This window comes from Ambystoma mexicanum, chromosome 4p (genome assembly GCF_040938575.1).
Source record: "Ambystoma mexicanum isolate Mex_15411 chromosome 4p, UKY_AmexF1_1, whole genome shotgun sequence".
Classification (NCBI taxonomy): Eukaryota; Metazoa; Chordata; class Amphibia; order Caudata; family Ambystomatidae; genus Ambystoma; species Ambystoma mexicanum.
In genome coordinates, this window is record NC_090927.1 from 1,100,236,171 (window position 1) to 1,100,251,004 (window position 14,834).

The following is a 14,834-nucleotide window of genomic DNA, read 5'->3' on the forward strand; positions in this document are numbered from 1 at the left end:
AGGACATTTTTTGGCTCTCGACCAATCGCAATGTGGAACAAATGTGTACGGGCGGCAAAGGAAACTATTATCAATCTCCCCGTTTACTTGCAAGAGTTACTGGGCCCTGGAAACCCCCAGCCCCAAGAGCTGAAGACCCAGCCATAGGTCAAAGTTCACTGTCTTTATTCAAATGATGGGGGTCTCAGCATGAACAATGCAACATTCTGCAAGTGCTCTCGCTCGCCAGGCGCCTGTTGTTCAGATTTGTTAACCTGTGACGTTAAAAAAATCAGGTTACATCCCAAAAACCTAACGGGGGAAGGGATTGGCTAGTTAGGTGAACTATATATGTATTCATTACGGAATTGGTATGATCACAGGGTAAGCCATATCTGGTGGCTTCTCCTGAGACCACCTCTGTGTCATGAATGCAAAGTTACAGGTTAGTGAAAGGTGATTGGCCAGTGCAACATAGTGTAAGCTTAGGCTGGTAGGTGGTTGGGGATTGGACAGAAAGGGTCTTCTCAGCCTTGAAGCTTTGGACAGTTAGCAGGCCAAGTGCAACTGTTCAAGGTGGTGAAAACGACCCTGGAGGTGCTGCATATTCCTAATAAGTTACCATCTCTGATCTCCTAGACCTTGAGACAGAACATTTGTACCTATATTGCCTTTTGTATCCTACTACCTTTGGTTCGATGGGAACGGCCATCTGTCTGATTCGAATTAATAGACTGTCTTGTCGGAACAGATCACGTGTTTGGGGACCACCAAATGGATTTCTCTTGCTTGCAAATACAAGTATTTTCAGCTTGTGTTCCCTGTACGTGTCCTATTTCTTCTGTTAACTTGAAACATTCCTTCCCTACATGTCCTTAGCAAGGCTGTGCACTGTGTCTGCGCTCAAAGCCTGTTCTGCATGCTTCAGCAGGATCAGCCTTTCTCTGTGTTCATTATTCCTATTCCTCCCATTCACTCCAATGTACCTATGGCTTCCATCTTTATCCGAATGGCCTATCATGTTAGTTGCAGTTCATATGTATTCTTATGCGTCTTTCGGTTTTCGCTTAGCAAAATGTATACGTGTGTCAATCCTCTAAATATGTGAGTCATAAGCATTTGCTTGGTGTCCATCAGCAATAAAGCTAAATGTCTGTGTAACTTCATGCAGGGATGCCTGTGTGCTTCTTGTCGAAAGCATTTATGACGCGTCAGTTGTGACGACATCAGCGTTCTTTTGAGGTTGGAAGTCGACTTATTCAATTTATGACGGCTGCATCGCTACAATACTGTAATCCGGGTATGGTCTGAATGATTGACTGAGTGAGTAGCGCTTCTCACACCTGCGATACATCAATGAATGGGAGGAAGGGCCCAGAAGCGATGTACATCTTTCGTTTCTCTGTTGCTCGGTTGCGAGTGGGATGGGTGTAACGAGGGCCATGTTTGCGGTCTCCCTCTTCAAATTACTAGGGCTTCATAAAGATCTATGTATCATAAGAGTATACATTCCTATTGTCATATATGTGGGGTAATAATCTCACTGTTGAGATCAATAATGTTAGATGGTGACATGCTATTGGTTAGATATTCTATTGAATGTCATCATGTGTGATGCTAGTCTGATTGGTTAGAAGTTAGTCTGCTTCCTTTTAGTTTCAAAGGGAATTTTGTTACCACTTGGCAGAATGTTGACGACAGAGTTATAGAATGACCAGTTAGCCTTTTTGAACCACTTTTCCTTATTTAAGTTATAGACAACATTTAGCCCTAATCAAGCTAATAAAATATTAGGCAAACAGTTTGTTCTCTACAAGCTGACATATGAACACTCAAAGGCAGTGTTTGCTCAGCATTGTGCAATGCTTTCCCATTGCAGTCGTCCTTCTGTTTCTGTCAGTATGGTCTTCTGATTTGCAGTTGAAGGCATCAATATCTCAAATTACTGATTCTTTAGACTTGCAGATTTTTCATTGACCTGGATAGTGAATAATACAAGCAGTATGAATGTCTATGGTGTTTGTTTTGAAAATTGGTGTGTGTCGGGAATCTAGCTTTTAAACTGACACCTGATTTGCCATAGCTGATTACCATTTGACAGGCAAACACTAGTGACTTGTTTGCGGTGCTTATGCAATGCCACTAGCATTTAGTCACCATGCTGGAGGAACATTCTTGTTGGACTAAGTAGAACCCTACACCTTGTAGCAAGCACTTGCTAATGAAATAAAGCTGCCTATCAATGCATTTTCTTTTTCTTTCTTTTAGAAAACAGAGATTATAGAGGAGGCCTTTCCTGGGTGAGTCATAAATTTAACTTGAAACCAAAATAATAGTTGTATTTTGATGGTAACCTTTGTGAGTTTATTTTGCTAATGCCTGTTCTTTTTTTTTTCCAACAGCATGTTTATGGACACACCTGATGATGAACGCACCAAATTAATTAGTTGCTTGGGGGCGTTCCGCCAATTCTGGAGCAGTCTTTCACAGGTAAAAAAATATTGGGTACATTTCTGGCATTTTTATTTTTGGACACAGAACAAGCATTCCTTCTGCACTCTACTTGGGGTACCTTCATATTTTGATTAGCTGCTTTTGGTGCTTTTAGGACTTGCTTGCGGTCTCTGAACGTCGACACCGATCCCAACTAACCTCTTAATCACCTGCTCCCAAATGATCTTCTCCAGTCATAGATTCACGCATCTCTCCACTTGTACTACTGAAGCAGCAGCTATTTAAATGTTAAATGTGGATACAAATGTTGTAGTGCTTGGTTGTTCAAACTTGTTTTGTTCTCTTGCTAGCTGAAGTGTCCTCTGAAACCACTGTGCTAGTTGTTATGTTATGTCAGCTTTGAGTCGGAGTGGGCCCCTAATCACATGCTCCAATCATCCCCAATGCATAACATGCACTCAGAAATCCATACAGCATAGTGAATTAACGTTCAGTTTGTGGAAGAAAAGATATTAGAGAAATACTGAAAGAGATGTAGTGCAAGCCCTCAATGCACCCTTTAATTGCACAGAAGATCAGTAGGCTCCTGTCCCAGAGTTCATGTTTTTGTTGCTGTGCTATGTTCACTTGTAGGGAAAGTAAGGAGGCTCTTTGAAGCTGTAAAGCTGTGTTGGTAAAAAAAAAAAGATAACTTAAGGACATTCTTCACAAAGGACAAGCAACACCTCATGGGGATAGATGGCAGTGCTGTTTACAGATCCTGGTGCTCACACCAGGACCACAACATGCAGAACCTAGCCAGGAGCATAATAGGAATAGTGCTTACAGGACAAGGAGAACATAGGCATTCAAAGAGAAGCAGACAATGCCAATAAGTAGTAAACACATCCCACATAGATAACGGAGAACCAAATGTTGTGATAAAAATTAAGAGCAACCTGCTTTAACCCCAACCCTTCACTGCGGAAAGGGACCAGGAGGGAGGAATGTCACTACTCGCTAGAACTACTTTCCAAGCTGAGCAATAAGAGGGTTCTAAACACTGCAAACCCAAGAAGCAGGGAAATACTTCAGAGTAAAATCATAAATCAGAATGATTAGAAACCAGGAACTATGTGGGAACAAGAGGGCCGGTTGCAAGAGCAACACTACATCTGGGGTGAACGCTGGATCGATGCTAAATCAGAAGCAGTTCAACACTTGGAATGCTTTGAAGCATGCCCACATTGATAGGCACAAGAGCAAAAATAGCAAACCATACATTGTACTTTATGCTAGCCTCTTAACTCTGTCTGCATGTGTCTGTTCAATACGGAATGCTTGAGGCACCATTTAATGCATGTTAAACTATGTTACGTTCTTGTTTATTCTTTTAGCATTACATGTACTGTTTAAGTATAAATGTTCTGATCATTAGCACAATTTGCCCCAATGATCTTTTTCAGGATTCTCATGAGCAGTGCGTCCAGTGGATTGTGAGATTCATACATGGCCAGCACAGCCCTAAACGAATTTCTTTCCTCTATGACTGCTTAGCAATGGCAGTGGAGACTGGCCTCCTGCCACCGAGGTATGTCATGCACAGACTTGCATACTTAGTTTGGGATGGGCACCAGTACAGAAATTAGTAGGCTGTTGTAAGACATAGAGGTTAGATGGAGAAATTGAACTTGGAAAAAAAGTAGCATTCGGACCAGAAATGGCTGGTGATGGTTTGGTTTGAGTCAGATGTTTTACATAATGTCTCATAATGAGTCAATCAGCTGCTTTGCGGCTTTACACTTGGTTGTTTCTCTGGAACAGAATTGTGTTAAGCATCCAGACTGAGGCCAAAAGTACATCTGTTTCCAAAAGCCACATTTGCCCAGCTTTCATGGAGCATTTTGTACATCTTGGAATCAATACTCTGCCGTATAGAACATTTAAGAATGACATGGGTCTAGATTGAGGATTCACAATGGTGTGTGTACATTTTATTCTCTTAGGAGTCAGTCTCATCCACCATTTCTCATTCATTCAAAGAATGCAAAAACTAAGCCACCTTGAGGGGAAATGATGAATCGCTACTGTACGGTTTGGACTAAGGAGGTGGTGGTTTATGGTCTTGAGAGAGGGAAATTGTGCGGGTGCAGGATATGCAGAAGGCTGAGAGTTCAAGGCTTGTCACAGTTTGTAGATGAATTTGGGTGGTTGATGTGCTCTGTGATTATGGGGACTTTGAGGTCCCTTCTATGCTCCAATAAGACATTGATAATGGCATATTTTCATTGTTATAGAACACATCTTCATTTTTGAATATGGCTCACATTTACAACTAAATTTCATTGGGGCCAGCATTTCTAGGTGTGGGTACTGTTTAGAGTGAAACACTAAATATCAAGGAGGGCAAAGTCGGAGCAGTGGAATGATTCAAATCAGCAGAGCAATTGATGGGTAACTGTTGCCTGTTCCTTAATGATTAATGTATGTATTCAATGAGAATATCTAAGATTGTAAAATAAATTGGTTTATTGGGGCAAAGCTGGTACATTTTTGTTTCCATCAGTACTTCCTGCAAAGCCAACCTGGAGTGTTTGTATTACCACTTGCTTTTGTATAGCAGTACACTGACACAAAAGTCAAGAAAATATGCCGTTCCAGATTGTCTAGTGGCTGTATTTAGTATGTAGGATTTAAGACGTTTGATATGTGGAATGACTGCTATATAAGTGCCTCTGATGACTGAGAAATTTTACTCTGTCAATAGATATATTTGAGAAAAAGAGGTGCTTATTATTTTTTTATAAATGTTGGCAAGTGATTGGCTGCATTTTAACTGTAATGAAGAACTAGCAACAAAGTATTGATCTTTATTGTCCTAGAATGGTTTGCGAATCTCTCATAAACTCTGACACACTGGAATGGGAAAGAACACAACTGTGGGCGTTAACATTCAAACTGGTCCGTAAAATTATTGGCGGTGTGGACTATAAGGTATGGAAAATGTTTTTATGCATGTCTTTCATGTAGAACTACTCTCTGTAGAGTGCTATTTACTCACAGCATGCAGTGAGGTATTTAAAGGGCCACCCCTACCACTTCTTGGCCAAATTATTATTGATGATTTTAAACTGATAATATGAGACTAGCTCATAGAATGTAGAAGCATTTCTGCCAGTGACGGGGCCAAAAATAGCGGTTATGCTTGAATCCTCTTGTGGTGTTTTTAAGGTAAATGGTGTCTGGTTTAAAGACTTCTGGTGTCCGTATTGGGCCTCCAACTGTACTTAATAGTTAGATGTCCTTTCCTGTACTCTCTAGACCAACAGTTGTGGTTACTTAATCATCAAAGGGATCCTAATTCCTTGAGTCTGTACTTGGGTAATGGAGAAGATCCGGCTGTCTCCTCATTGTTGAGCAAGGAATGTAGTTTTTGCTAGATAGATGAAAACCATTGACAACCATGCAACCACTTTCCAGGGCGGACAAAGGATGCAGGGTATTCTAGACTTAGTATTTCGAAACTTGCTTCAAAAAAAGAATTCTTGATGCTGGCTCATGCAGGTGCTCGTGGTAGAAGCTTGAAGCCCACACTAGATTTTTCAAGATGCATGTTTTCACATTCCACTCTTTCTAGTACACTGACACGTTCTGGATTGGTAATGGTATGTCTGCATTTCACATTAGAGGTGCTCCCCTTGAGCTTGAATATGCAGAGGAGTTTCACTGATTGTCTGGCAGGCGTTCTAACCTATGCAGATTAGTGCATGTGTGCTCTGTCTGAATGATTGGCTTCTAAAAGAAGAGATATATTTTGCCACTGGAAAAGTATGGCATTTCATATTCATTCTTTGGGATGCTTTGTAAATTTGCAGAAGTGTGCTCTGGTTCCTAGGAATATGGTTTGTTTTTGGAGGTACTAATGTGGCAAACACTGTTTGTTTCAGAGTCCTAATTTGGGTCAATTTTGGTTAAGATAAATCTATTTGATTCTGGTTAGAGCAGATGATTAATGAAGCCTCATTAGTAGGATAAGCGGCAACAAGCTTGGAAGGATAAGGTTATGGTTGCGTTGAGTGAAAGCAGTTTTGGAGGAGAAGTCTTGGAGAAGATCATGAAGGGGCTTCCTTTTTAGGACCTTATCCCAGAGTGAACTGCAATAACACAAAGTGGACTGGTCCATCTGCCCATGCATGAGTCCACTGTGTATTATATTTTCAGAGCACACCTCCCCTTAAACCAGAAAAGAGCGCATATTCACAGTGTACCCAGTTTCCAAGTAACCTGGAGAGAGACTAGCTGTCCTCTTTTATTTGTCTACATACTTTTTATGCAATCCTACAATCGCTGCATTTCCAATCCTGTCCCAATTTTTGCATGCTTTTGACTTGTTGTGTGAAGGTGCCCATGCTTAATATGTACAGGCACTTCCAGTAATTGGGTTTATTTTGCTCCTGTCTCCACTTCCCTCTCTACCCACCCATCCTTATCCTCTTCCCCTTGTTTCACTTTTAAGTTACTGAATATGTGGGTCCCTGCTGGATCACTGTAGCCAGACGTCCCTCTTATTCCTCTTTTCCAGACCCTTTGTTGCATGGCCAGCAACCAATTGGCATTCACCCATCTTCGCTTTACCTGTGTTTATTGCCTAATTCCTGGATAGAAAGGTGGATCCACGATTGAAGGCAATTGGAAAATGCACCAATAACAAAGTTATATTTTCATGTAAGATGTTGGGGGGGGAGATAGGTGGGTTGAAAGGCTTATTGGGAGTAACCTTAGAATGTGCAAAGGAGCAGAGCTGGCCTTTCTAAGACTATACAGGACATTACGGCATCTCTATAGAAGCTTTACTGAACGGACACAACCCCACCCCTTCTGAGGAAGAACGTGATCACATTTATGTAAAGCTTCTCTGAAACCATGGACCAACCATCTTTTTAAATGGGATGTTAATGGCAGCTGCCATACGGACCCCCCCCCCCCCCCCTCATTCCACCCCGGGATAGAAAATTCTGGTAGCAGAGCTATTGACAAATCAAGTGCAGTCGATGTGTTCTGCCTTTCAAGAATCATTGGCCATGTGAATAGTATTCCTTTCCTGCAGTTTCCATTGTCTGGAATAAGATTGATCCAGCACAATGAAGGAAATCATTGGTAATAACACAGTGCCATTACAATGCATAATAAGTTACTACCAATGTCTGAGGATCCTTTAGGACAACCGGTTTGCAACCTATGGCTCGCCACATGTTTTGGATTAAGACTCCCATGAGCCCTCACCATTGGCTGTTCTGAATAATGTGGATGGGAATTTTAGTCTAAAATAATTGGTGAGCCCTAGGTTCTAGGCCCCTGCTATAGAGCATCTGTCTGGAAGGTTGACCTAATCGGCACTCATTCCAATCCTCTCCCATTACTCCTGACAAAACATGCCAGAGATAAAGTCAGAAAACCTTTGGAATACAGCAGAGCAAACAGCAATTCAGAATTTCTAAATGCCAGTGTCTGGCTTTAGGGTATCACAGGTGGACTATTTGTAACAAGGGCACCTTTTGGCTAGACAGCTGGGGAATAATCAGAGATTTGATTTTCTTCAGTCGAAGGAAACCTATTTGTGACCGGCTTCAGTCCATCACAAAATTATCTTCAGGGCAGATTGCTAGGTTGTATTTGGGGTTAGATTTAGAGATTGCTTTATGATGAACTGCTCTGTTACGGTCACCTTCCACCAACTACCTTGCCTTGTGAGAACGTATCATCTGCCGGATGTGTTGACCAGCTTTTTTTACATTTTCTTAGACATCATCTGAACATAGCTGAATTCACAAAGTGAAATATATGCTGAACATACAACAAAGTTTAGATTGGGGCAGATTGACCTTGAGGTTTAGCTTGTTGGGTAGAATTTCCTTTTTTTTTTGGTGTAATTCTCCACACTTGTGAGTCGTCCACCCCTTTTTGCTGGACTGTTTTATCAGTTATCCTGAGTGAGTGGGACCCTTTTTCCACACTCACTCAGGCTTTTACTCTACCTTTTGGAACCCTTTGCAACCCTTTTGGTTGTATCTTTTTGGAGTCATGCTTTCCTTCAACTTTTATGGAATATGCAATTTTTTATTGCAGCGCACATCACTTTATAGGAAGTGTTGCTGGGAGCTATTTGAGCAGTCCTTTTTTTTCCTTGTGATAACAAATGTGATCAAGGACAGGGTACACACTTTGCCCTACCTGACTTTTCATTTTTGGAATCGGCACACCCCACCTTATGTGGAGTGCTGAGGGTACATGTTGTATCCCTTTTTCCTACCCTTTTTCCACTTCTCCTGTAACTTTCTAGTTACAGTGACAAGTTCATCTGAGTGGCTGGTGGCAGTGGATTATTTTCTACTGATTTTTGTGACTTAACACTCAGGCTGCTGTTGCAGGTGCTGTAAGGCTCACATTGGTCACCATTGACCCGTCTTCTTTTTTCTCCAACTCTTGATGACTTGTCCTTTCTTGAGCCTTCCACCTACTTCGGTTGGGGCGGCCATGCTAAGTGTTTTGCCTTTGGCAGGCTTCCTTGCGAAAGCATGCCAAGGCTCTGTCCGTGCCTGAAAGGACCGGAAGTTGGGGAGCTGACTGAAACTCCCCAGGTCTTTGTCCTGCAGTGTGTCTGCCTGGATCCAGTTCGAACTGGGAGACTGACTGTCCTTTTTGGACAAGCCAGCCCCCAGATTAGCATGAAAGCTTGAATTGTGATAGACTCCAAATGGTTTTCCTGCATAAGCGGCGAGGGTCCTGGAGCAGAAGGCGCGTCGAGCACTGAAGAGAAGGATCCGAAGTATGACCTCTGCAGCCACCACCAAGGAATTCTGAGTAAACACTGCTGCTCCAACCCCTTCTTCTGTGTGATGGGGAAGATCCAGACTGGATGATTTCCTCCGTTGGACTGGTGGGCCTAACCAGTCTCGAGACAAACTGCACTTTGAGCCATCCATCGAAGAGCTGCAACCGTCCTGGGCTGCAATCTCCCAATACTCTGGGACCTGGACCATTTTGCTGTCCATTGTCTTCTGAAGCGTGGTTTCAGCTGGAACCTTGTGGGCATCCTTCTGGGCTGCAGTAACTCCTACCCGCTTTGAGACCTCGCCCCTTCCAAGTCGGGGACCGAGGGACCGAGAAACAAAGAGAAGTCTGCCATGTGACACACCGTCATTGAACCAAAGCCTGTGTCGAGTCCCAAAGCGCCACTATCGTGAAGCTAGTCTGCTGGGCATCCCATCCAAAGCAGCTGACCGCCTGCTCCCGCCAAATGTTCTTTCTTCAGCCTCCAGTCCAAAATTCTGCACTGGAGCTGCCATCACCTCAACTTGGGGACTCACAGTTGACACTGTCTTACCTCAGAAAAGGTACTGTCTTGCTCCTAGGTGCTTGCTGTGTTAAATCAAACTCCTACTGAGCTTCCTGAGACACATTGAGGTGGACAACCTTACTGTGTTCTACCAGGCCTAAGAACACTGGTCCTTTAGGTTACAATCCTTCAAGGGGTCTATCTGACCTCTCGAAACCACCTTTTAACTAAACATTTTACCTATGTGCAACATTGAAGAATCCTGCTAAATTTGACAGCGCCTACCTTTCTTTGTTCTGCCGCCCACTGGCCCTGGTCTCCCAGTGTCCCAACTGACTTTGAAACTCTCATCCCCAGATGGGGCTGGACTTTATAAAGTGTAGGCTGCCTAGAAGTTACTTGCCAGTATCCTTGTTGTGTTGCCAGAATGTTGGTTAAAGAATTGATTTACAACTCTGACTACTTCTGACGTTTACTATTGAATTGAGTAATGCTTAACACATGTCTTCGTGTGTGTGTGTGTGTGTGTGTGTGTGTGTGTGTGTGTGTGTGTGTGTGTGTATATATATATATATATATATATTACATGGCCTGCAGTAGCGGCCGTGTAGTTATGGTTAAGTTGCTAAACTCCTATGAAGAACACTTTTTCGGCGGTTTATAACTTCGCTCCCCCTGGACGAATCCTCACCAAACTTTGCAAAAAAAGTATATGGCCTGCTCCAAATCTTTTTTGCCAAGTTGGGAGAGGTTTCGTGTGGGGCGGTGGGGGGAGGGGGACCTGGACCGAGTAGGGGGGGTGGGTCCCCAAAAATATTTTTTTTCCATAGGCTGAATGGGTGAAAAACTTTGCGCACGGCCACAGGCCGAACGGCTGGACGAATTTTCACCAATTTTGCAGCAGGAGCGCAGGGCCTTGGGTCAGAAAGCCTGCTTTTGTGTGTTTGGTGGAAATCCAACCAGTACTTTTGTTGCAAAGAACTGAAATGCACGTCCCAAAAAATATCTTGGTCTGTTCCGGGTGCGGGAGTGAGAAGTGGTTCATGTGACATATATGTAGGCAACTACTTTGTGTGGTGATTAGAGGTAGCTGTCGTAACGGCCCCATAGCTTCTGCCGCGAGCTGTTTGCAGCGACCTCTTTTCATGGTGAATGGTGGCAGGTGATTTGCAGGAGGGGACTGAATTGCACATGACTTAGGTTGGGTGGGAGCACAGGTGGCTGTGTGCTGCGAATGGAATGCGGTAGTTGGGCACATGGTGGTATGCATGGGTGAATGAACGTGTGGTGGGTCTGTGGTAGGAATAGGCTATTGGATGAATGGCCAAAGGCCGTGGGGTGTAGGGCATGCACTGAAGAGCGTAGGGCTACAACATACCCACCGCAGGAACGCATGTTTTACTCTGCATTCGGTAGACGGTGGTGCTTGAATAGTATGGTGTGTGCAGATTGGCTGCAGTAGGGCCAGTGTTGCAAACAAAATGTGGGTAGGTTGCTAGTGGCACCATACTTTGTGAATGGAAGTGAGTAGGCCCATATTATGTGATTGAAAGTGCACAGGGTGGCAGGAGAGAGTGTTTTGTTTGTACATTATGGTAACTGTTGCAATTTGTTGCTGCATAGCTCCATGGCAGTACGCTGTGGTTGGAGATGCTGCAGTGAAAAATCACGCAGTGTGGCCACTGGGTGTAGTGTTTGCATACTGTCAGTATGGTAGAAGGTATGGTTAAAGGACAGCTTATATGTGCTTGGATAATGTGCTGTGTGTACAGTGCTTGCAGTATGGGCAATGTTGTAAACATTTTGTGGTTAAGTTGCCAGTGACACAATACTTTGTGAATGTCCGTGAGTAGGGCTGGTGCAGGCTGTGGTATGTTTGTGGATTCTGCTTAGTGAGGCACGTTTTTGTCAATGGGCGTTTTATGGTGTGATGGAGTTGGGTGGAAGTGCTGCTACGTATGTTACGTTTGTGAATAATGTTAGGTGCCCACATGGTTGCTTGCTTGGATGTATAGTGTTGTGGAGGGTGTGCAAAGGGCTGCAATGGTGTGTGCATGGCCAAAGGTGTGCTGGGTGCGTTTTAGGATCTTTGTGGATGCTGTAATCATGCATTATTTAGCATACGTTTCTGGTGGAGTGGCTTTGCAACGAAACGGAACGTGTAATGAGAATGTCTAATAGTAAATATGGAGTGGTGTATAGAAATGACAGTGTGCAATGCAGAGGTTGTGTATGTGATTGCTGCATGCGTGTTTGAAAATTTGACAGCAGCCAATGGGGGAGTGCCGCAAAAAGTGACCTTGCAATGGGAAGAAGTATTGTGTGAGCTGTACTGGGCCGCAGCCCTCATTGTAGATGGGGAAAGCGCATGTGCACATCCTTCCATTATGAGCAGGGTGGAAAGGCAAATGGAATTGTGGGAAATAGGCCAATAGGCGTTTGGGCGTGGTGGACAGGAAGAGGTGGTACCATTTCGCCCCAATACTGTCGTGAGGGTGGTCAAGATGGAGAGACGCACAGTGCTTATAGTCAGTGATACCTTTGTACGCCATCTGCACAGGTGTTATGTGCAAAGAGGCGTTGCTGGTAATTTTGGGTTGGAAGGAGTGGACGCTTTCTGGGCCTGTCGGGGTGACTGCAGTTTCGGCGGGATGGTTCGCGTGTGCAGATATGTGGCATCCGTCAGGAACCTTGACTTTGTCGTGCTGCACTATGGAAGTCTTCATTTGGGTTACATGTCATGCGGACGATTCATCCGTCACCTGAAGAGGTTGCTGGCCACAGTAATGCATATTTTTCGTACTGCCATGGTCCTTCAGGTCAGAAGGTGTGCTATAGAACAGAATTATGCGTGAGTTTATGCAGACTGCTGGCATGTTCTCCACCCACTGAGATCATGAGGTCGCAAAATATGCAGTGGTTCCGTAGAAATGGCATTTATTTGAGCACCATTGGCAATGCCGTTTTCTTTTACACTGTGCAAGAAGCATTGACCAGAATGTGGTAAAAATGTGTGGAGAGGCAGACGGAAAACAAAATAACTTGCTGGCACGCACATCATAAACTTTATGCATGTACGCTGGAAGACTGAATCCCATACCGAGTTTGATATTGTTTAGCACCCGCCCCCAACCCCTCAATATCACAAAAAGGTAGTGGATTACGCAGAACTTTCAGGATTGCACGTGCCGCATCCTGGGTGGCTATGTGAATGTGCGCGGATGGAGAAATTGTGCATACTTTCATTGTACTGTCATGATCTCTGCTTCCAAAAGGTCAGGGTTTTCCCAACTCCCTTGGAAGCAGATCCATAACCCAGGTTCCGAGGGCCAACCAGTCCCAATTGGGACCTTTTGGACCCAGTCCTGGCGCCAGTGGCACCAGGCTCATAAATATGCCCAGTCCCAGCGCTGGAAGCGCCGGGCTCATAATGCTTGGGTGGACTTACCTGCAGCAGACCATGCTGCTTACTTGCCTGCCAGTTGAGCCTCTGATCCTCTTCTGTTTGGAACTACTTTTCCTGTTGGGTGGGGCAGGAGCCACTCCCTAGATTCAGAACACTGGAACTCTTCTGGAAAGCAGGAACTCTTTTCTTACCTAGGCGTGGTTGTGGAAGGAGACACCTAAGCACTACAGGAGGCTATTTAAACCACACCCGATGGATGAATCTTGCTTTGCGTTATTCTGCATCCTCTGCAGCAGAACGCTCATCGTGTCTTCTGCATCTGATCCTGGGCCTAAGGAAAAAGGCTTACCATCCTGAATCCAGTCTTCAGCAACACCTATAAAGACAAGAAAGAACAGGTTAGCATTACGGACTTCAGTGACAGCTCTTCACTTACCAGGTCCATCGGCTGTCACCAATGCCTCGCGCAGCATTCCAGCATCTGAAAGACAAAGGCTTACCTACTCTTCGTGCGCTCCGGAGGTCTTCACACTGCATTCCGGCATCTGAAAGACAAAAGCTTACCAACTCTTCGCACGCTCCGGAGGCCTTCGGCGCTGCATCCCGCATCTGAAAGACAAAACAAGGTGCGTTTAAAGACATTGGGGAACTTTAATACTCACGTGCCATTACTCCTTTCCACATCTAACCCAGTGGGTATTCCGGCACCCTGCAGCCGCTCCGAACTTGTACCTGCAAAATAAAAAGACAGTTAGAGCGCATCGTGAAGCAGGCAACAAGCGCTTACTTACGTGCTTCCAGGCGCTTCTATTCATCACACGGGCTCCATCTTCAACTCACTTCAGCCCGTCATCCGCCATCGCCGGAACCCTGCAAAACAAGAAACATCATTACTAAAGACTTTAAAGACATTAGAATTACTCGAAACTTACCGTTCGTGCAGTAAACGACGGACAGCAGTCCTCTGAAGTCAAGAGGCCTGCTCCCCTTATCCAGTGAAGAAACTGGTTACAGCACCCTGCCCCGAGGCAGATGGAGAGCACGGCGTTCACATACCTAAGGTGAGAGCGTTAACCTTTGGGGTTCTACAGGAGAAGAGAAAGGGAAGAAGAGAGAGCCATTCAATAACCCAGTTCCTTAATCCCATATTTTCTATCTGCAGACATCTTACCCTTCAAGTCAGACATACAGTGCACAGAGGTCCAGCCCAAAGAGCCAGCCGTGTGTTACACATCACCTTTGAAGATACGGTATACGCCCAGTCAAGACCGGCGCCTCTACGGGAATCAGGTGAGCGTTACATGTACTTTGTAGTGGACGTGCCGTGCTTTGGAATGGTATGACATTTCTACTTTAAATGTTTAGCGGCACATTTCAAGTGTTGAACAGCAGTGACAGTGTTGGGTGATGGCTGCTTCGATGCAACTGGTGGATGCGTGTGCACCAATTTACGTGCAACCCAATGAAGTAGAGCTGCTGAGAAGATAGTGCAAAGGGAAGAAGGACTGTTCCAGCTTTACAGGGGTGCGGCCCTCGCCCTACTTTGGGAGGCGCACGTGCCAAAATCTGCCCTTTACCAATTGCCATGGCAGTGTGGGGATTAGCCAATCAGTGTAGGTGTGGTTAACAGGAAGGGGAGCTGAAACTTTTGTACATTATACTCTGCGTACTGAGGGTGGC

General features: G+C 44.5%; 1 protein-coding gene across 3 annotated transcripts in view; it reads left to right on the forward strand.

Moving 5' to 3' along the window:
- Positions 1-14,834, forward strand: part of MED23 (mediator complex subunit 23) — a 1,372,437-nt gene that overhangs the window by 39,191 nt on the left and 1,318,412 nt on the right. For all 3 annotated transcript variants that reach the window (XM_069606687.1, XM_069606688.1, XM_069606689.1), the window contains exons 2-5: positions 2,248-2,279; positions 2,382-2,469; positions 3,879-4,003; positions 5,295-5,406. In XM_069606687.1, coding sequence (XP_069462788.1) covers positions 2,248-2,279; positions 2,382-2,469; positions 3,879-4,003; positions 5,295-5,406 — 357 coding nt within the window. The remainder of the gene's footprint in view (positions 1-2,247; positions 2,280-2,381; positions 2,470-3,878; positions 4,004-5,294; positions 5,407-14,834) is intronic.